This window comes from Geotrypetes seraphini, chromosome 3 (assembly GCF_902459505.1).
Source record: "Geotrypetes seraphini chromosome 3, aGeoSer1.1, whole genome shotgun sequence".
NCBI lineage: Eukaryota > Metazoa > Chordata > Amphibia > Gymnophiona > Dermophiidae > Geotrypetes > Geotrypetes seraphini.
Window position 1 is genome coordinate 236,081,160 of NC_047086.1, and position 23,666 is coordinate 236,104,825.

Here is a 23,666-nt window from a genome sequence, read left to right on the forward strand (position 1 = left end):
AGCTTAACTTTTGTGAGGGCCCAAGCTGTAGCTTATTTAGCTTATAGGTATATCTGACACTGGCCAGAAGAGGCCTTTTCAACTCGAACAACACTTCAGTTCCTTAGTACAGTGTTTCTCAAACTGCGGTACGCCTGTTGGGGGTACACGGGCTGGCCGCTGCCTAGGCTCTCTCCCTGCCTGCCCTCACTGAAGCCACTGCCGACGCAGATTCCTCCCTGCCCACCTCGAAGCCGACCATGCTCCATTCTCACCAACCTCTGTGCTGCTGCTGCCACAGCAGCATAAGATACGGGCCAGGCGCGTGCAGCAACTGCACGTGGCCAGCCCACAAGCCTTCCCCCAACGTCAATTTTGATGTTGGAGAGAAGGTTCTGGGCCAGCCAATCGCAGCCTGGAACCTTCTCTCCGACGTCAGAATTGACATCAGGGGAAGGCTTGTGGGCTTGCCTTGTGTAGTGGCTGCACGCGTTTGGCCTGTCCCTGTTGCTTCTGCAGCGGCAAGGGGGTGGGAATGGAGTGTGTCTGGCAGGATCACCTTTGGGGGTGGGGCAGGGAGAAATTGGTGGTGGTGGCTTCAGGGGGGGCAGGCAGGGAGAGAGGAAGAAAAAGTTGGGAGAATGGAGTGTGGTGGGGAGGCAGGGAGAAATTAGCAGCAGTGGCTTTAGTGGGGGGAGGGCGGCAGGGAGAGAGGAAGAAAAGGTTGGGGGGAATGGAGTGTGTCGGGTGGCAGGGTCGGCCTCAGTGATGGGGCGGGGAAGCAGGAAAAAATCAGTGGCAGTGACTTCAGTGGGGGGGGGCAGGCAAGGAGACAGGAAGAAAATATTGGACTCATGGAGGGACAGAGAGATATGTTGGTTGGGGAATGGAATGAGGTCTGGACTCGGAGAAGAGGAAGCATGCAGGAGGCAAAAAGAAAGAAATATTGGATGCACAGTCAGAAGGACGTGCAACCAGGGACTCGTGAAATCACCAAACAACCGTAGGAAAAATGATTTTATTTTGAATGTAGTGATCAAAATGTGGATTTATATCTTCTGTCTATATTTTGCACTATATTTGTCTATTTTTTCTATAGTTGTTACTGAGGTGACTTTGCTTATTATAAAGCAGTGTACACTTCTCCCTCCAAATCCATGGTTTCAGTATCCACGGATTCAGTTATTCGTGATTTATTTTTTTGAAACAATTTCCTTTTTTGGGCTATTTTTTAACCATCTGAGCCTCCCCGGCTCGAGACTACAATGGGAACTCACGGCAGCCATTTTGGTGATGGCTCTGCACGGGGCAGGAACATAGGATGATCGCTCCTGCCCCGCTTCACCGCTAGACCACCCGGTAAGGTTCTGGGGATGCAGGAGGGAGGTAGGGGTGGGTCAAAGCCAGCCAAAAAGTTATTTGCGGTTTTTCACACTTCACGGTCCCGCTCTGCACCTAACCCCCATGGATACGGAGGGAGAAGTGTATCTCAAACTGTGTGCCGAGGCACACTAGTTTACCTCCTGAGATTCCAAGTGTGCCCTGGCACACTGAGGAGGAAGAGAGGTGCCTGACAACTTACTTTCCTATGCAGTACAGCGCCAGCGCTTCCTGATTTGCTGAAGGCCTGCATGTTCCCCCTTCTCTCTAGCGTCCTCCGGCTTCACCCCATGGCCTCCCAGTTTCACCTATAAAGCTAATTACAGCAGCCTGCAGAGGATTGCCGCTAGGTAAAATTATTTTATTTTCAATATAGTGATTGAAATGGGTCAGTTTTGAGAATTTATATCTGCTGTGCATATTGTGTATATATGAAAAATGAATGGAAAAAATTGCATTACAATTAGTAAAGGGGATGGGATCTGGGGTAGAGCTTGCGTGGGCCTAGGGTTTCTCTGTGGTTGGGGTTCTCAGTTGATATTTGTTAGACTTAGGGGATACTTAGATTGAAGTAGTTGAGAAACACTGCTGTAGGCAATCAGTTGGCGCCAATGCCTCTCTTTCTCTCCGGCCCTCTTCCCTGCAGGCACCCCCTACTGGCATCTCAGGGCCCATCTGGAGGGCCTCTGCACATGTGTGGACGTCGACATGATGTCACACATATGTGTGACATCCGCGCACTTCTGGGTACCTGAAGCTGTGGCCTCTACCTTTGCTGTGCCCGGCTTGAAAAAGTTTGAGAGACACTGTTTTAAAGTCATCTGCCTTGACCTCTTTGAAACCCTGAATATAAATGTTAATTAACATTTTCTCTGAATACAGTGTGCTTTGTGGGTTTTTTTAATTTTATTTTGTGGTTACCTTTATGTATTAATAAGATTATACTGTGTGTATATAAAAAATGGATGGAAGAAATTGCATTACAATTAGTACTATTATTATGGGAGTGAGGTCAGAGGCGGAGTTTGGGCGGGGGGGGGGGGAGGGAGTACTCGGTTTGAAAACACTGAGAAACACTGTCTTAGCAGCCCTAAAAGTTCAAATAAGGTGAGTAGCAGATTCCTGCAAGATCTGACCGCTGCGATATCACTGTGCGGCCGCAGGGTGGCAGTGGCGACTGCAAAGTCATTTTAAGCTCACACAGGATTTAAGCCGTTCGGCTCTGTGAGCAGTGGAAGTTGAACCACTCTCTGATGGACGGGAAGGGGCTGGGGATCGGCTAATTATAGCATCTGCTGGAATTAATAGCTCTGTGTTTTAAGTGACAGGGTAGAAAATAACCTGAAATCGGAGCCTCCGGGAAAACTACAGCAGTGCCTATAAATCCTGGCTTGGCTTCTGGTCCTGGAACCGAATCTCCCCGAGTCTGAGCATGCAGCTGCTGTGCAGATTTGGGGTGGTGGTGACGGTGGAGCGCCCGGACATTGCCCTTTTCGTGCTGGGCTCCCGCCCGGAACTGGGACACTGGGATCCGCAGGCAGCCGTGCCCTTGAAGGCCACCCAGCCCACCGTGTCCACGCAGGAGCCGTCCCTCTGGCTGGGAGAGGTGCGGCTTGATGAGCCCTGCACCGAGACCTTCTGGTTCAAGTTCTTAAAGAAGGTGGACGGCCATTTCATCTGGGAAGGTACTGGGGGGGGGGGGGGTCCAAAGGAGCTGCGGTCCTTGAGGGGGCGTGGAGAATATGCCATCTATACCTGGAATTTAGGGTTTGGCAGCACGGCACCCTTTTGGAAGGGCTCATTTTTAATCATATCGTATTCAGGATGACTATGTACGAGATGTTTTTTGCCTTCTCAGTATGTGAATTAGATAAATGCATATAAATACAAATAGAAGTCCGGAATGAGCAGCCAGGTAGGCATGAGTTAATCAATCGATATGGGGACCTGAACAACAGAGATCAGCAGCTGTACAGAGTACCTAGCAGATCCAGCAAAAGACATTGCTGCTTCCCCTGCAAAGCCAGCCCCTTAAAGGCGCAGGGGACTGGAATAGACCAGCAAGTCCAATGCTTGGAAGCTGGTATGTATCTTTAAGAGACTGACACAGACTGGGGCATGCGCAGTCATGGGCAGAATTGGAATGAGCTGGGCTGGAGATCAGAGTGAGGGCAGGGGCTTTTTTATTATTATTATTTTTTAAACTGTCCCCAAGATGCAGGCAGCTGCTGCTAACCTCTAAAGGGAACCAAGAGGCAGAACAAGAGAGGAGCTGTGATTGGGGGATACATGGGGCAGCTGCGAGCGAGGAGATGGGTGAAGAGGGTGCTGTGGGTGACAGAGGGAGAACTATTATTAAGTAGTCCGGAATCCGTCGTCCATCCCATGGATTTCCATGCTTTATAATGGAAATCTGTGAGATCCTTGTGATCTGCTCTTTATCTTTAAAGAGCAATGGGAGAGTAAGAGTCATGCCTCTCCAGATTTCATCATGTCAGCAGGCAAAAATGTAAGATTTGGGGGGGGGGGGGGGGAGGTGAAGTGAGATGAAATTTGGAGAAATCGGGCAGATGGTGCAATGTGAAAAAACTGACAAGACAGGACAAGGCAGATAAGATGAAAACAAAGGAGTTAAAGAATAAACTGAAAGGTAGAAAATTGTATTTTCAGTTTAATGATTAGATTATGAGTCTTTTAAAAATATCTATACATAAGAGTATTTTTTTTAAGTAACATGCAAGAGTTGCCGTGTAGATTTGCTCTGCTTCTGGTACCTCTATACTAAAGCTCATATTTAAAATACATGAGGTAGTATGGAGCCTTCAAATGTATGCAAACAGTGGTTTTATTTGGATCTGTGTAGGTACCAAATGATTTAAGATGTAGATCCGGTTCCCTAAGGACAAGCATGAATCTCTATGTTGCTGGAGCTGTGCTTCTTTGATACCAAACCTTTAAGCTTTAAAAAGGTTAAAAAAACAAACAAACCCAACCAGTACGAGTGCTGAGACCGTTTTCTCTTTCACTGTTATTCAGAAACGTTAAACATGTTTCATAAAATTTGTGATTTTTTTTAAAGATTATTTCTTTCCATGGGGGGGCGAACGGGACATTTTTCTGTGGGATCAATGGGAAGTAACAAAACTTTTGTTACAAATGATGCATTTTAAAAATCTTATTAACTGCCCTTCATGAAGATACGGCGCTGTACAGCAGGTGTAACCTGACATAGGCAGTTTATATTATAATGGTGTAACTATTTTAAAAAAACAACATATCAGTGTAATACACAATTAGCAAAATAAGGTAAGCTTGAAAATAGACCAAATTAAATTATAGTCCCCTCCCCCTTTACAAAGATTTTAGCAGCGGTAACAGCTCTGATGCTCATAGAATTCTTATGAGCATCAGAGCTGTTACCACCATGGCCAGTGCTAAAAACTGCGCTTTGGTTTTGTGAAAGGGGTGAGCACTGGCCATAATAATATGATAGTGTCATTAAACCATAACAGAACATTCATATACCAGAAATGCGAAGGGGTGCTGAAAAGTTTTAGCCCAACCAACTTCCTAAATTCTGAGCATTATTTTACCTCTGTGGCAGAAAAGAGTGTTATTTTATTTTGCAAAGTGCCAATTTGCAGAATCGTAATGCTATGTTTTGACATTGTTTCAGATCACTGATTGAACCATGTCAACAAAAAGTATGGAATTTTCAAGTGTGGTACTCCAAGCTGCATGAAGTTCCTATTCCTGCAGAAGAAAACTCCACTTGGGGTGATTTGTGCTGGAGCCTGGTTTCTGCCAGTGTTGAGGTCAGAGGGCTGTAGCTGGCATTGTGGGCCCAGGACTGGGATTGCAGTCCTGCCATTTTCGCAGGGGCTGGGCAGCATGCAAGGTTGTGGCTCTGCCGGGCTTTCTCCCTTGGAGTGGCCCGAGGTCAGGGTGGCTGCAGGCCCTGCCAGGCAGGGCTAAAGAGCAGAAGGGCGGTCTGGTTCACCAGCAGCGACAAACAGCTGATTGCCAGCCGCTGGGGAATGTGGGAGGAGCAACAGCGCATGCGCAGACTTCTGCGCATGAGTAGGAACAGCCAGACCTGGACTGGAGACCTGAAGATTGGCGCCGAAGAGGGCCAGGAAGAGCAGGAAGGGCCCAGGGAGCAAAGTCACTGGCAGGGGGCAGGTGAGCGGACCCCAGCCAAGTAGGCGCTGGGGTCTTGAAGAGCTGTCAGGCCGTGTAAGTGTGGCCGACGAGAGGTGTCCCATAGGAGGGGGCTGGGAGGCGTAGGGGGTGCACCTGAGGCAGAGCCTGGCTCAAGAGGCAGGAGGGGGGACTCCTCAAAGGCTGTGAATTGTGACAGAAATATGTTCAGATCTTGGCCAGGGGCATGCATGGTGGGTGCATGTGCATGCAAGAGTGCGGGGAAGGCAGGAGCAGGGAGAGTAGAGAAAACTCGGGAAGGAGAGTACCCGGATGTGCTTGATTGGTGGGCAGTTTTGGAGACAGTGAGGGGGGAGGGGTAGCCCAGGAGCTCAGAAGCTCTTGTGCCTCCGTTGCTCCAGGCACGAGAGGAGGGTGCAGTGAGGCAGATACAGCTTTAATTTGACTGTGGCAAGCTCCCTGAATCTTTAAAATAGTTCAGGAGAGGAATGCTTTAGCTAGGGACAGCTGGGAAGCAGGTAGGCAGCTGGTGAGTGTATGTATGTTGATATGGTATGCATGCAAGTATGAACGAATATGATTGCATTCCATGGAATGGTGTGTGTGTGTTGATTTCAGGACTAGTAGATAGATGGATGCTGAGTTTGTGAGCTCAGGTTTGGTTATTTTAGCTTGAATTTAAATTAGAAACTGGGTAATTTTGATCATTAGAGAAATAGCTTGGCTAGAGGAAGCTAACAGTGTAAATTTCTTGGCATTTTGAAACAATTTAGGGAATCTGTGAAAACAGATTGAAGTGGAAAAGTAGATCTTTCAGAAAATTTTGACTGTTAAATAGAACTTTAAGAATTGGTTTAGTGGGAAGCTTGTGTGACATTAATTTGACTAGGATTTTAAAGGTTTAGGAGGCCCTGAGGTTCTCAGGTGATTTTTGATGACAACCTGTGCTGAGCCTGTGTTTACAAAATATTTTAACATAGGTTTGGTGATTTAAAAAAAGGAAAAAGATCTGCATGAAGGTGTTTGACTTTTGAATAGATAGAAATAGTAGAACTTTGCAGGAAAAATAATCTGAGTTGTGCTGCAAAGGGTTCTATGACCAGTAAATTGTTTTAAACCCACCTGTGAATACTAGTGCTGCCTGATTCACTGATTCGAATCAATTCATATTCTTAAAAAATCTGACTCATCAATTCAGTGAGTCCTGAGTCTCCTGAAATATGTCCGGGTCTCCTAAAGCACCAGCAGCGGTGGCAGGCAGTGAACAGGCTACTCCTGACCTACCCTGCCGGGGTCTTCTCTTTACCACATCACTGATGAAGAGGTAGAGAGAAGTCCTGGTTGCTACTTTAAGAGGGCCAAAAGTTGAGGTCACATGTTGTGGGGGATGATCGGGAAGTGCTGCACAGGGGAATGGAATGGAGGGAGGGAGGGAGGGATGGAAAGTTGCTATATAGGGGGATAGGAGGTATGGAAAGCTGCTGCTCATGGGGGGAGGTAGAAGAAAGGAAGAATTGTTGGATATGGGGTGGAGAAGATGAAGGGAGAGATTCAACAAACAGGTACAAAGGGGTGAGAGGGAGAAATCTTGCATATGATGGAGGGAAGGGAGACATGCATGGAGAAGAGAGAGGGAGAAATGTTGGACATAGGGTGGAGGGCAGGGAGATATGGTGCATAGGGAGAGCGAAAGAAATGTTGTACATGATAATGGATGTGAGATGGGTGTTTCAATGCTGCATGGAGAGGCATAGAGAGGTTTGACCCAGGGCACAAGGCAGAGAGAGAAATGGTAGACAGTAGTGCTGCCTGATTCACGATTCAAATTGATTCACCTATTCACTTCGGGTAAATCGATTTGAATCGATGTAAAAACAAAAAAAATTGGCCTCCTGATTCCATGACTGACCCTCCCCCCTTGCCCCCTAAAGCAGGAGCGGCAGCGCTGCCTCTTTCTGTCTGGCCACTGCCGCTCTTCTTTAGAGGGGGAGGGTCTGATGGGAAGTGCTGTGGTGTCCAGCTTGCCCTCTGGCCTCCTTCGCATCCATTTACCTAATTCCAGCAGCGGAGCCGCCTGCAGAGAGGATCACCGGTGCTTTAATAATCCTTTCGGCCTCTGGAGCTGTTGTTTCCTCTGCCACGATCCTGCCACTGATGTCAGAGGAGGGGCGGGACTGGCACCGGCGATCTTCTCGTCAGGCTGCTCCACTGCTGGAATTAAGTAAAAGTAAGACCGGGAGGCCTTTGGGGGCAGGGGGAGACAGGCCTTCAGGTGTGGTGGTGCAGGCCTTCAGGGGGGACAGGCCTTCGGGGAAAGGGGTCCCTGGTGTAGAAGTATAGGGAGGGAGAGAAAGAGGGTTTCAAAGAGATGTGCATATGCCGGTCTGGGGGGGGGGGAAGAAATAATGGGTCTAAAAACAGAGGAGAGGGAGAGACATGGTGGACTGGGATTTAGGGAGGGAAGGAATAGAAAGGGAGAGAAGTTGGACACAAGGGATGGTGTGGGGGGATAGAGAAACTGGATTGAAGGGTAGTTGGGAAGAGAAAGAGAGAGATGGTGGATCCTGGGGTGGTGAGGAAGGAGGGAGAGATACTGGATGAAAGGGTAGTTGAGAAAAGGTGGATCTGGGGATGCAGATGAAAAAAAGGAAAGATGCCAGATCTCCGAGGGAAGGAAGGGTTACAGAAGGGGAGGACAGAGATGGAAGATGGATGGTTAGCACCGAGAAAGAAGGAAACGACAAATGGGCAGGAGATCCTGGCAAGCGAGTTATTAGAAGACAACCAGAGCCTGGGCCCAAAATGATTTGAATAATGACCAGACAACAAAAGGTAGAAAAAAATAATTTTATTTTCTATTTTGTGATTATAATATGTCAGATTTGAAATGTGTATCCTGCCAGAGGTGGTGTTAGACTGCATATGTGTGCTAGGATTTAACAGAGAGAGGAAAAGTATTTTTTGTTTGTTTGTTTATTTTGTTTACACCACAGCGCTAGTGTGGGTAGGAGAGGCCAAAGGGGGTGAAGAGGCTATAAAATAAACCCACCAGGATGTTTTGAAAAAAACACCCAAGTGGGCAGGAAATTCAAATCGAAAAATCGATTCAATAGGCTGAATCGAATCGAAATATATATATATATAATTTTTTTTTCCTGAATCAGGCAGCACTAGCAGACAGAGGGAAAGAGACAGAAATGTTGGATATGGCAGTGGAAGAGAAAGTAGAGAGGAAAAGTATTTTTTGTTTTGTTTACACTACAGCACCAGCATAGAGTTGGCGAAGGCAAAGGGGGGATGGGGTGGGTGAAGAGGCTACAAAAATAAACCATAGAGGCCTTTTGAACAAAATGTACAATTGGGCAGAAGTGAATTGAATCGAAAAATCAGTTCAATCGACTGAATCAAATCAAAAAAGTTTTCCCTGAATTGGGCAGCACTAGTGAATACCATCTAACTGAGAGCTAAGATAACTGCTTTGGCTAATAAAGAAATTTCTTTCTAGATCTTGTGGATTTTGGAGAGAAATCTAGAGAAAAAAGGCTGTTTGAAAACTTTGGCTGCTTAGAATTCTGGTACTGCTGAAGAGTGCAGTTTTACATTAGAATTGGTTGAGTGAAAGCAGTGAGAGTGTGTGTCACACTAAGGGATTGCAAGCCTCAAAAAAAGGTCACAAAGAATACATCACACAGGAAGTCAAGGTCTTATTTTATTGAATTATTTGGAGATAGGCAGTAACTTCAGTTCCAGCATCAGTTCCAATTCAGAGCTCCTACACAAGAAAGCGACTGTGGGCCAGAAGAAAAGGTTCTATTTTATCCTCATTTTTATAGCGTGCACACTAATTACATTATTTTTGTTGAAGACATTGGGTTGAAAGGACATTTGTTCTCTTTAAAGTAAACCTATCTGTAAAGGGTCCAGTGAAAGGGAAAACAGAAATTTTGTTATTAAAGGCCTTAGTTAATAGCTTTGGCATAGGAAAGGATTGATTTTAAAGAATTGAAAGTGAACTTACCTGAGTTTACCGGAGAATAGTCTCCTGGTGTACTAAAGTTGAAGAGAAAAAATAATAATTTTTGTTCTAAAGTTTTTAAGTTAAACTTACCCCCTCTTCTACAAAGCCGCACTTTAATGGCCCCAAAGCCCATAGAGATTTAAAGGGCTTCGAGGCTGTTGCCGTGCGGCAGCCGATAGTGCAGCTTTGTAGTAGAGGGGGGTTAGTTAAGAAATTCTTATCTGAGAAGTTATAAGAAAAGTAGAAGTTGTTGAGTTGAACCTGAAACAGATAGAAAACACTTGTGTAGCACTTTATATTTAAATGCGAGTAATTTTCACCAGTTACATTGTTTTAATTAGCATAACAAATTACATTTAGTGGTTTTATTCTGAATGCACTTTAATTGTTTGAAAACCTTTTAATTGAGCCTGATTATTTATATTTTTTAAGACATCTGTGCAATAAAATAATATATATTTTTAAAGAAATTCTCCTGTCTGGTTCTCTGGGTAACTGATTCTCCAAAATTCTCACTCCAACATTTCAAATAGTTTCCGGTAATTTCATTTTAATTAAAAAACCCAACAACCCACCCGCAGCAAGTTAAGAACTACCACTCGTAATGTGATATCAACATTCGTTGGCGGCTATTATTGAGACAAGAGTGAGACTGAACCCTAGTGTGCACTTGTGGGGTTACAATTGAACCATGTCAACAAAAAGTGTGGAATTTTCAAGTGTGTTACTCCAAGCTGTCATGACATTCCTATTCCTGCAGAAGAAAATGTCATAGGAAATCCATGCATATATGATGCAAACATTGAGTGATAGATGCCCATCATACTCCACAGTGAAGAAATGGTGGGCAAACTTTTAGCGTGAAGATTTTGAGACCGAAGATGTAGCAAGGTCTGGAGGCCTCAAATGGTGTCAACTCCTGAAATTGTTGACCATGTTGTCCATGACATAGATTTAAATTCTAACGGGTTTTTCAACTTTGCCTTCTGTTACCTGGTTTGTGTTTTTGCATACAAGTTAACAGATATAGTGAGAGTGTTTCCGTATTTCCAACTGTAGTTTTACATCCAAAACATGGGATTGTAAAAGGTAAGTAATTTAACTGTATAATAGTTATGATCGTATAGGAAGTGTGTGTATATTCTCACTCGTATCATTTCATTTTTTGCAGCTCGAACACTGTAGAAGTTATGGCTACTTCAAGACGGAGCTGCTTGAATTATCCTGACGTATTTTGCTATATTTATGGGGAGCACACACTGAAAGCAAGTAGGAAACCTATTTTTAAAAAAAGCATATGTAGATTATTTTGGTGTCGAGTTTGGAGATCAAGATAAGCCTTGTACTGTTCCTCACTCAGATCTTGTACCCATTCCATGAACTACTACAGCTCTCGGATCCTACTCTCGGAAGTCTTACAAAAGGAGCGTCTCGTGTGTTGAATGACTGGAAAGTTTATATCATAAACTTGTGCTTTTGGTATGAAATAAGTAGATTTTCATGTTGTACACTTTTCTTTTAATTTTAATATATTTCCTTCATGCTTAAAAGATATTAATTTTAATATGTTTCCTTAATGCTTAAAAGATATTAATTTTAATATGTTTCCTTAATGCTTAAAAGATATTAATTTAAACAGTACATTAAAAAATCCTGATTTTTTTAAATGGGTGAGCAGAGTGAAGGGTGGTATATGGCACATGTGCTGTATCTTCAAAACTAGAGCTGATAGGAGAAAACTGGTGGCATTTTTTGAATCAGCAGGTCAAATGTACCCAGAAACATTTGAGGCACCAAAATGAGTATTGGCCAGTGCTATAGCCTGGTATAACTATATCCCAGTCATGGTTCTCCATGAACCACGTCTCCATGGTCTCTACCATCACAGCATCTAGACCCAGAACCTTGTTTCTCATACTTTGAACATTAGTATATACTTCTTTCCAGACATTGGCCCTTTTTCCCATATGTGCAGAGGTATTTAGTGATTAACTTTCCTGAGAGCTTTTACCTTGGGGCTTTGATCACCCTGCCCCAACGATTCTAGTTTAAAACTTTCTTCAGTAGGTTAGCCAGTCTGCTGCTAAAGACACTTCTTCCCTTCTTTGATAGATGCACACCATCCATGCTCAGCAGCCCTTGGAAAGGATGGAGGAGAGAAAGGGGGTCATGCTAAATGGAAGGATGGGGAAAGTAAAAGGGGATCCTGGGTGGAAAAAGGGTAGGGGGAGATGCTGAATGGAAAGATAAGGAGAGAAAAAGGGGTAGAGGAGAGATGCTGGATGAAAAGATGGGGGGAGGAGAGAGAGGTTCATGTAACAGAATTTTTGTCACTCATGTCAAGTAAGTCCTCTTCTTCGCAGAAAAACTTTTGCTCATGTCTGGTTGGTCCTTAGAGAGAACATAGCCAGGCAACCTGGCAGTTATCTGGAATCCACCGATATTCACTTCTGAATTTTGTTGGTGCCTAGATAACTGCCTTGACTCCAACACTGGACCACCCTAGTAGTAACCAGACAATGTTGCAGCAGTCTGCCTAATACTCAACAGCATAATCTGGATAAGTGCTTCTGAAAATCCAGGTAGGGTCTGGTCAGGGGACTTTTTAACATTTTTATAAACAATATTGCTGCGGAGCTGTCGGGTAACATTTGCCTCTTTGCAGATGATACCAAAATCTGCAATAGAGTAGACACCCAGAATGTTGTGAATAACATGAAGACAGATCTAGCAAAGCTTGAAGAATGGTCTGAAATTTGGCAGCTAAAATTTAATGCTAAGAAATGCAGGGTCATGCATTTGGGCTGCAAAAACCTGTGGGAATGGTACAGTTTAGAACTTAAGTGCACAACAGAAGAGTGGGACTTGGGTGCGATTGTACATGATGAGCTTAAGGTGGCCAAACAGGTTGAAAAGGTGATGGCGAAAGCTAGAAGGATGCTAGGGTGCATAGGAAGAGTTATGGCCAGTAGGAAAAATGAGGTATAGATTCCCCTGTATAAGACTTTGGTGATACCTCATTTAGAATATTGTGTACAATTTTGGAGGCCACACCTTCAAAAAGATATAAAATGGATGGAGTCAGTCTAGAAGAAAGCTACTAAAATGGTGCATGGTCTTCATCATAAGGTGTATGGGGACAGACTTAAAGATCTCAATCTGTATACTTTGGAGGAAAGGCCGGGAGAGTGGAGATATGATAGAAATGTTTAAATACCTACATAATGTAAATGCGCATGAGTCGAGTCTTTCATTTGAAAGGAAGCTCTGGAATGAGAGGGCATAGAATGAAGTTAAGAGATGATAGGCTCAGCAGTAATCTAAGGAAATACATTTTTACAGAAAGGGTGGTAGATACATGGAACAGTCTCCCAGAAGAGGTGGTGGAGACAGAGACTGTCTGAATTCAAAAGGGCCTGGGATAGGCACATGGGATCTCTTAGAGAAGAAGAAATAATGGTTACTGTGGATGGGCAGATTAGATGGGCCATTTGGCCTTTATCTGCCATCATGTTTCTATGTTTCCATCTAGGCAGGAATCTCTCCTCCATGGATAAGCCCCACTGAACATCAACTCCTAAATCTTTATTTAAAGAGCATGTTAAAAAAAAAAAAAAGAGCATGCATACTAAAGACAAAAACTGTATCATACACAAAGTGAATGTCAGTCTCCCTCCCCTTCTGTTAACTGATCTTTTCACTTTGGGCAGTTTAACAGGGTTGGGGAGGATTTCATCCCTCAATACCTTCAACCAAGTTCAGGCCTTCCTCTACAATCCAAGACTCTTTTTATTAATAGCTTTCATCACTTTGAACCAGGCTAACTGCACCCAGTTCAAAAGTGACCCTCCTCCCCCCATCCAGATGTTACTTCTTCTTGATCAAGTCCCACAGCCCCTTCTTATTCCCGTGAGGATAACCTTCTTGAAGACTAACCTAGAATCCCCTTTTGAGGCAGTATCATTAGTCACTTGCAGTGATGGCATCAGAAGGTTTTCATATATCTGGCCACCTTTCTTGGTAGACTGGATGGACCATGTTGGTCTTTAATTGTTACCATTTGCTATATTACTGCTGTTGAATATTGGGAACTTCTGAATAGTTGACATGCATATTGGAAGGGGAGAAGGAGAATCTAGGAGTTGCACAGAGGAGGGGAATTGGTCTACTGAAGTCTTTCATGAAGAAGTTCCATGAAGATTCATTTTAAGGCAACTGGCGCCTATCCACCATGGATAAGGTAACTCCCTTTTATTTAATTTACATAAGACTTTCATATATTCATAGTCTTACCAAGCTATAATTGCACCCTGTGAGCAGCATAATTAAAAAAAAAAAAAAAAAGTCTAAGTCTGTTTTGGGCTTAGGGTTCTAGTCACCCAAAGTCAGCAGCTTCTAAAGTCCATTCTCGAAAAATACGTCCAAAATATTTTGGTTCCGAGAATTGTCTGCCTATACATCCAGCCATTTGCCACCAAAAATTTGTTCAAGTCCCAAACGCCCAGAACAAGACCTTTTGGATGTGGGAGGAGGCCACCCAGACATGACAACAGAGTAGTAGGGCACCTTACAGAGCACTGCTGTGAATTTTACAAAAAGGGTGCCAGATGCACATCTCACCACAACTCCCTTGCAGGTCAGGGTGAGTCCCACAAAACCCACTATACCCACCTGTCTACAACCCCAATAGCTGCAGGTGGCACTTTTATGGCAGTGCAGTAGGGTGTGGGTTTTTTGGTGGGCTCATATTTTCCACCATGAATGCAGTGGTTAGAGTGGCTTATGGGCCGGGGTCCTCCTCTCTATGGTACACTAACCCACCCCCCAGACTACTTAAGCCTCCTTCGTGCAGGCTTTCCTATGCCAAGTGCTGATGTTCCGGAGGCAGGTATGTACGTTTTTATTCCGATTATTTATGGCAGTGTGAGGGAGTCGGTGATCACTGGGGTAGTTTGTAGGGTTTGTACTTTGTCCCTGCAGTGGTTATCTGGTCACTTTGGATAGCTTCTGGGCACGTACGCCTGTTTTTAGATCGCCTAAGTCACAACATATAAGTTCTGTCTAGGCAGTTTCGTTAAACTTTCGATTATCCCTGCAGGATGACTAAGTCTAAGTAGGCCCACCTCCCGCCCTAACCACTCCTCCCAAAACGTCCCTTTTTGCTCTGGATGCACAGCGTCTGTCAAAAGCATAAAATGCCTCTAGATACATCTAAAACCCCGTTTTGATTATCAGCACTTGGATAAAGTGTCTTTTAGGTCATCCAAGTGCCAATTTAGGCGGGTTTGTAGACGTATTTCTGTTTCAATTATGAACCTCTGTGTGTCTTGCCTAATGGAGCCCCCCTTCCCCTCCCATGATATATGAGACAGTTCCATTTATCTTCGCAATTTGAAGGCACATTTGGAGTCAGAGGTGGAGAATGCAGCCTGCTGTGCAGCCACACTCTCCTCCTCCTGCTCATAGTGAAAGTGTATTTTTATTAGGGCTGTACATCAATTAAAATTTTTAATCACACAATCACAAAAAGTGCCCCTTTCTACAGTGCAATATAGAGCTAGCAAATGTAAATTCTCAAAATTGACATATTTCAATTACTAAACTAAAAATAAAATCATTTATTATACCTTTGTTGTCTTGGTGATTTTATCTTTCAAATTTCTCATCCCCTGACTCTGGGGCTACTTTTTTGTAAATGCAACACAGCTTTGTGCTATCATCTCTGTTTCCAGGGCCTCCTCTCTACTTCTTTTTTTTCTCCTCCTTCATTTCCTGCTCTATACCAATGTTTCACAGTAAACTTTCTTCCATTTTTCTTCCTTCATCTCAAATCTATCTAGTTTTAATCTTTTCCATTCCATTCCCTTCCCTTCTTTTCCATTCATGGGCACCATCTCCTCCTCTCTCTCTCTTTTCTTCCCCTCCCTTCAAATAAGTATGATCTCCTCCCTTTTCCCTTCCCTTCCTTGGGCACCATCTCCTCCCATCTCTCTTCTCTTACCTTTCCCTCTTCTCCATGAGCAATCCCTTTACTCTCCCTTTCCTCTCCTCTCTACATGTGCCATCTTCCATCCCCCCTTTCCTCCCTGGGCACCATCTCTTCACTTCCATCCATGGTTCACCATTTCTTCCCTTCTCTCTCCCTACCACTGTCACCATTTCTCCCCTCCCCTCCTTTCCATCCATGGTCACCATCTTCCTTTGTTTTTAATCCTCTATTTCCAGCATTTCTTCCTCTCAAACACTCCCTCCACATCTCTCTCTTTCTTCTGGCACCTCTTTCTGCACTTCTAAGTCTTCACCCCTACCCACCCTGTCCGCTGTTCTCTCACTCTTGTAACTGCCCACTGGATACCTGTTTCTTTCACCTACCCAAAGTTTTTCTCTCTCTGTAGTGACCATCCCATGTCTCTTCTTACCATTCCAGGCCCCACTTCCCAGTCAAGTATCTGTTTCTCCCCCCTCCCCCGGCACATACACACAGGGCACAGCATCATTCTCCCCTTATCCTCCCCCCTTGCCTTGCTATTCCGTTATTCTTGCGCCTCTAACCTGCCTCCCTTGTTCTTGCCTATAACCTGCCAGTACCTTCTTTACGCTGTTAGCAATTGAAGTGGGGCACCACCAGCCAGCTCTAGAGACATTTAGCCTCTTCTTTGGGAGAAGGGTAAAAGAGTAATCAAATGGTTAGTGCAGCAGGTTGGCAACTTGAGGGCCCAGGCTCAAATCCCATAGCAGCTCCCCTTGGCCTTGGTCCTCCTGGTGTGGCTCCCATAAGCTGTTCACAGCTGAGTCCAACTGTATGGGATGGGGGTGGCTCTTTCTTTTTGAATATGCCTTCTAATATTATTGTAACAATGTAAATGCTAGGGACCATATTTTTTTTGGGGGGGAGGGGGGATTAGACGGTTTATGAATGCTTTAAATTAAATTAGTTAATTTGATTTCCAAGATTTGAGAATGCCATTATTGCTGTATCAAAACAAAAGGATGTGAAGAATCTTGCACTTCTGTGCCCATTATTAAAAAAAAAAAAAATAAATCAGACCAGGACCAACCAACCCCCCGATGCCGCAACCCCTCCTTTCCCACCCCGTACTTTAAAAATAAAATTTTCCCCTGGCCCCCCAACAACGGCCCCCCACACCATCAAAGGGCCTCCTGGAGGTCCAGTGGGCCTCCACCTCACCCAGCTGTATCGGCCAGGACCCTCAGGACTCCTGACTCCACTATACCTTTAAAGTGAAGACCAGCAAGAAAGATGCCCATTCCCTTCTGTCTGCAGGCTCGCCTCTTCAAAATGGCAGGATGCATTGGGAGGGGCCTAAGACTCTAATTGGCTCAGGCACCTAAGGCCCCAGTCTTGCAAGGAAATGTTTTTTGTATTGGAGCCCAGTCATGAGAGCCAGTAGACAGATGGATAATTTTATACAGTAATTGCACCTATAAGTACAAAGAAAGCACATACTATATTCTCTGGGCAAAACTTTGGATTTTCAAAGGGATCATACTTGAGTATTTCTGCTTCGAAAATTGTCCTGGGAGAACTATCCATATATATTTGCACATGTATTTTGGCCTGTATTAATTTTCTGGGTTAACTTATGCCGATACTTCCAAAATTTTGAAAATGATTGTGCACAAATCTAAAACCCCTCCCCAACAGGAATTTCTTCAAAATGCAGGTAAAAGTGCATATACTGTATAGGGGGCACAGACTCAAATAACCCTGCTATTAGAGGACAAGTTTGTAACAGAAAATGCCTTATCCTTCCTCTGCTAAGCGAGGCTGTGCCATTAGATGGCAGTATGTCCTTTATATTTCTCATTTTTCCTTTTGGAGCTGACTGTCAGTGTCCAGATCTTACTCACCTATGCATTGATTGATATGTACTATATACGGGTGGTTGTTTGTTTTTTTTTTCAAGACCTATCTTGTTTTTCCCCTTATCTTTAAAGAAGCTGCTGGCACGAAGGGTGAGTTGTTGGGAATACATCTTTAAGAAAAGACCCTGATGATTTTAAGTAATTGACTTTATAGCATTATGCTGCAGACAAGTCTCTGTTGACAGAGCTTAATGGAAGTCAGAGAAGAGATCAGAGTAACCCTGACTTATGTGAATGCTTATGTGAATGTTCCAAAGCAGGGGTAGGCAATTCCAGTCCTCGAGAGCCGGAGCTAGGTCAGGTTTTCAGGATATCCACAATAAATATGTATGACATGGATTTGCATGCACTGCCTCCTTGAGATGCAAATCTATCTCATGCATATTTATTGTGGCTATCCTGAAAACCTGACCTGGCTCTGTCTCTCGAGGACCGGAATTGCCTACCCCTGTTCCAAAGGCTGGAAATAAATCTAGAGGCCTACAAAGCTTATTGTCTTCCAAGTTTAGTGTTGGGTGCTTAATCCCCACGAGATTGTAATGAAAACACAAATATATTTTTTTTTAAATCCATATTTGAAAAAGAATATTAAGTATATCCCATCACTGCTCACTACCATGAGTACCCCCACAAAATAAACGCACTGTTGAGGACTTCAGTAATCTGAGTTTGTGTAAACTGATTTTAAAAAAGTGTGCTAGCTTCAACTGACATAAATGTCCCTTTACTACAGATTTCAGACTCACTATAAGCTAAGTGATGGCCTGTTATTGGAGAAATGATAGGTTTTATATATATATCTATATAATAAAACCGTAGGCGGCGCATGCGCATTCTTATCGGCGTGCTTCCATGATCCGTATGTCCGTGGCCGCCAAGAGTGCAGCATGCCCCGCGCTTACTACGGCCCCACGCGCAGCTGAGTTCGGCACGGCGGTTTCCCCAGATAGGGGAAGCCGAACATCTCACTCCCGACGCGCAGCTGAGTTCGGCACGGCGGTTTCCACAAATAGGGGAAGTCGAAAAACTCACTCCCGGCTCTCCTCGGCACGGCGGTTTCCCCAGATAGGGGAAGCCGAACAGCTCACTCCCGCCGCTCCTGTTCACAGCGGCCTGCACGTCAACGACTCCCCCCCCCATCCTCCCGCAACAGCCGCTACCGCTCATGTTCAAAGCGGGCTGCTGAGGTTCGCGACCGGCTGTAGCATCGCATCAGAGGGAACATGCTACTGAGGTGGACAGCGGCCTGCGAGGTTCGCTACAGCTGGCCGCGAACCTCAGCAGGCCGCTTTAAATAGGAGTGGCAGCGGTGGCAGAAACCATGGATGCACAGGCACAACTAAGCGCCAGCTCCTCCCGAACTCGCCCGAACTCACACACACACATAATTGTCAGCTCATTTGAAGAGCCCGAACTCACAGCCACACCTAAACATGCAGACCGGGATCGTGGGAGGATGCGCCCTGGCAAGTGGTGCACAGTGACTTGAGAGGGAGGGAAATTGGCTGGGGAGAAATACAGGCAGACAGCTTTGTGATGTTCCCAGAACAAATGTGGCAGCTCAACCTAACCTGAATGGAAGTAAAAAGTTATGTACGTTCTTCTTTGCTTCCACAGTTGACAAAACAAATTTCAGACACTCACAGAAGGACAGGAACACTGGACAAGGAGAGAGAGACACACAGACACTCACAGAAGGACAGGGGGCTAAAGAGACAGATAAAAACAAAAAAAAAAAAAAACCACCACAGAGGACAAGGACAGAGAGACACACAGACACTCACAGAAGGACAGGGGGCTAAAGAGACAGATTGAAAAAAAAAAAAAAAAAATACAGTGGACAAGGAGAGAGAGAGACAAAGACACTCAGAATTTCTGGACAGGGATCTAAAGAGACATTGAAAAAAAAAACCCCACAATAAACACTGGACAAGGAGAGAGAGACACACACAGACACTCAGACTTATACAGATTTGCAGAAAAAATGGACAAAAAAACAATTTATTAAGCACAAAGTATGCAACAAATAGGAAAAATATAAAAACTTTAAATAAATCAACCATACGATGGATATTAAAGCTCTCACATTAAGTTTTCAGTAATTTTCACATATATTCTAGCACCCGTTAATCTAACGGGCTTAAACACTAGTATATATATAAATATAAAAATACATATATATATTACTAAAAAAATGGCACTTAGATAAATAGGAGAGTGATTCATTGAATTAATAAAGGTTGGACTGACGAAGCATTAAGCAACTGGTGGTATATACCCCATTGCTGTCTGAAGGTCCATACATATAATAGATGCACCTCCAAGGGTAGATGCATTTAACACTAGCTTGTCTTTTAAGTTAGTTGTATTAGACAAACCAGTATATGCCTTTATTACAGAAACATGTTGGCTTTATCTGGAATGCTTAGCAGTGTGACATACAATATTTGCCTTTTGTATTTATGCTCAATAATTTGAATACCTCTGTATTTCTAACTGTTTTGTGCTCGTCAAAGATTTCTAATGGTTCTACATTTATTTATTTATTTTTTAATTTATTCAATTTTCTATACCATTCTCCCAGGAGAGCTCAGAACGGTTTACATGGGTTTATTCAGGTACTCAAGCATTTTCCCCTGTCTGTCCTGGTGGGCTCACAATCTATCTAATGCACCTGGGGCCATGAGGGGATTAAGTGACTTGTCCAGGGTCACAAGGAGCAGCGTGGGTTTGAACCCACAACCCCAGGGTGCTGAGGCTGTAGCTTTAACCACTGTCCCACACTCTCCCCATTGTAATATGTGTTTTTTTCTGGTGGTGAGTTTAGTGATATATATTTTGTGCTTCATTTGCTGTTCATTCTCCAGTGAACGTAGCGTTGGGTTTCTCAGTTGTTTGCTATGTATAACATTTATGTACCATTCATATTTTCTAGGTATTAAAATAGTTTTTCCACTCAGAATTGATTGGCTTAAGTAGGCCTTGTTGAACCCATTATTACCAATCATTTTAGCCATTTGTGGGGGGAGAGTGTGGTGCAGTATTTAAAGCTAACCTCAGCACCCTGAGGTTGTGGGTTCAAACCCACATTGCTTCTTGTGACCCTGGGCAAATCACCTAATTCTCCCATTGCCCCAGGTACATTAGATAGATTGTGAGCCCACCGAGACAGACAGGAAAAAATATTTGAGTACCTGAATCATAGGCAGCGGAACACTTTTTTTTGTTTGAGGAGGGTCCACAAGCTCCACCCCAGACCCCGCCCCCATGATAGTACTAATTGTAATACCATTTTTTCCATTCATTTTTAATATATACACACAATATAATCTTATTAACAATACATAATGGTTAACCACAAAATTAAATTACATAACGCATACTGTATGTTTCTCAACATTCATTCCTACCAGAACATCTTGCCTTGGTCACACATGCAGAACACAGATAACCCCTATGTAAATACAGGACCACAAACTAAAAGTACTAATATATACAAACAAAAACCTAAGATGCAAGACTCTGCATACAGTACAAGTAGAAACAAGTAGACAAGTAGAAACAAATGCATTTCTTCTTGAACAGTGCAAAATATAGATAGCAGATGTAATTTCTCAAAACTGACCTAGACTTAGGGGCCCATTTGCATTTAGGGGCACAGTTTTGCACTTATCACATGATATGGGAAAATACTGTTTATGTATTACATTACCAGGTGCAAAGCATAACAATATATCATAATTTATAACACAGGTTCAAAGCATAGCAATATATCATAATTTATAATACACTCATATCAGCAGATTGCAGAGCAACAGATGACTTTTTTGTTTAATAACTGTCGTCCCACCCCCATCCTTTCTCCCCCTTCCAAGATAAAGCAGCATAGAGTTCCAACTGTATAACACACTCCACATCAAACTTCAGATCAGTTACTGTTACTAAGAAGTGGCCGCCAATCATGTGTTAATCATGCATTGGCGCCCAAAAGAGTCTACAGTCCCAGTTAGATGCCCAAAATGTAGGACATCATTTTGCAAGCCTACATTTAAGGCATCTGTCTCAAGTCTACATAGATGCATAGCATTGTTTAAGCCTGCTCAAGGCCACTTCTGTGCAAAGCCACACCCTGTCTTGAGCATGCTTAAGCGTCGATGCATGCCTACAATGTGGGTGTCCTGTCTCGGAGAGTTTTTTTTTTAAAAAGGTGCATTCTGAATTGCTGCCAAACGGCGGTAGGTTGCCTACTGCCATCGGGACACACAATTTTGAGAATCAGGCTCTTTGTGCATGCCTATTTATGCATCTTAATGTCTTTTTGCACAGTTCTACATTTACAAGCTTGGAGAAGAGAAGGTTGAGGGGAGATATGATAGAGGTCTATAAAATTATGAAGGGGTGCTGAAACGTTCTCAGGCCAACCAGCTTACTAAATTCTAAGCATTATTTTGCCGTTATAGCTGAAAAGAGTGTTATTTTATTTTGCAAAGTGTCAATTTGCAGAATTGTAATGCTATATTTTGACATTGTTTCAGATCATTGATTGAACCATGTCAACAAAAAATGTTGGAACTCCAAGCTGTCATGAAGTTCTATTCCTGCAGAAGAAAACTCCAAAGGAAATCCATGAATGTATGATGCAAACACTGAATGACAAATGCCCATTATACTCCACAGTGAAGAAGTGGTGTGCAAACTTTCAGTGTGGCTATTTCAAAACTGAAGATGCAGCAAGGTCTGGGAGGTCTCAAACGGTGTCAACTCGGAAAATGTTGACCATGTCCATTTTGGTAGATCAGCGAATATCAGCAAAAACAATTGCTGAGACACTACAGATATCCAGGGAAAGTTTGGGGTATGTAATCTATGAGCAGCTGGCTATACAGAAGCTGTTAGCCAAGTTGTTTGAATGCTGATGAGAAGCAATGTCGGGTGGACACTAACAGGTTGATTTTGCTGCATTTTCAGCAATCTGGAGTCAACTTTTTGGAATGACTAGTTACTGTTGAGGAAACATGGTTACACCACTATGATCCTGAGACAAAACAACAGTCCATGCAATGGTAGTACTCAGGTTATCCATGGCCAAGTAAATTCAAGACCCAAAAGTCAGCAGGAAAGGTCATGGCCACTGTGTTTTGGGATCATGATAGTGTTGTAAATACTGTCTTCCAAGGGGCCAAACAGTTAATGCAGATTACTACTGTAACGTGTTGTGTCAATTAAAGGAGGCATTGAAAGAAAAAAGGAGAGGGAAGCTGCAGAAAGGAGTTCTCTTTTTGTAAGATAAGATAATGTACCTGCTCACAAATTTGGCAAAACAATAAAATGTTTTGACACAGTTAGGGTTTCAGTACATAGACCATTCAGCCTACTCAACAGATCTTGTTCCATCTGACTATTTTCTATTTCCAAACCTTTAATAGAGTTTGAAAGAGCAACAATTTTCGAGTGATTCAGAGGAGATTGCAGCAGTAGAGCAGTGACCAGACTTCAAAGTAGTTTTTTGGAAGAGTTGCAGAAATTTCAGACACTATGTGCCATGTGTGTTGAATGTAGGAGTGAATATGTGGAATAACTTGTAAATTTCATGGCTGCATGTCATTCCCATCTTGGTTGGGCTGAGAACATTTCAGCACCCTCTTGTATGAGTGAAGTGGAACGGGTCGGGTAGACGTGAATTCTTGTTTATTCTTCCCAAAAATACAAGGACTAAGTAGTACATTTAGAACAAATCAAAGAAAATGTTTCTCTACTCAGGGCCTGATTCTCCAAAGTGCGTCCCGATTTTAGGCAGCTGTAGGCGTCCTACAGCTGTCTAATCAGCCAATCGGGATGCACGTTTTTTAAAAAAAATGCTCCTCAGGCAGGCCGCCTATATTGAAGGCGAGGCCCACAAGACACCTAGGCCCTGATTCTGTATAGGACGCCCGGGAGAGGCGTCCTATTCAGAATAGGCCTACACTAAACCCCATGTTACAGACGCTGGTTAGAGAATCGGGTTAGATTAGACACGGCCTGCTACACTTATCGCGGCAAGGGATCTCTCTGCCGCTATAAGTATAGCGGGCCGCGGCCTGTCCGATCACTGGCAGGAAGGGTGCCCAATCCCTCCTGCCCGAAGACGCCCCCCCCCCCCCCCCCCCCGGCGCTAACAACCCCCAAACCTCCACCCCACCAAACTAACCTGTTCTTACGGCCAGATGGGTTTTGCCCATCCAGCCGGCAGGCACGCCTGGTC

At 43.8% G+C, this 23,666-nt stretch overlaps 1 protein-coding gene across 3 annotated transcripts in view; it reads left to right on the plus strand.

Annotated features, from left to right (window-relative positions):
• The first annotated feature begins 2,573 nt into the window (after window positions 1-2,573).
• EPM2A (EPM2A glucan phosphatase, laforin) overlaps window positions 2,574-23,666 on the plus strand; it is an 89,750-nt gene continuing 68,657 nt past the window's right edge. Inside the window, exon 1 of one of the 3 annotated variants that reach the window (XM_033935647.1) lies at window positions 2,574-3,044. In XM_033935647.1, the coding sequence (XP_033791538.1) occupies window positions 2,792-3,044 (253 nt within the window). In that variant the 5' untranslated portion in view covers window positions 2,574-2,791. Of the gene's footprint in view, window positions 3,045-3,991; window positions 4,010-23,666 lie in introns of those variants that run through there. The other 2 variants (XM_033935649.1, XM_033935648.1) reach the window with 2 other exon arrangements.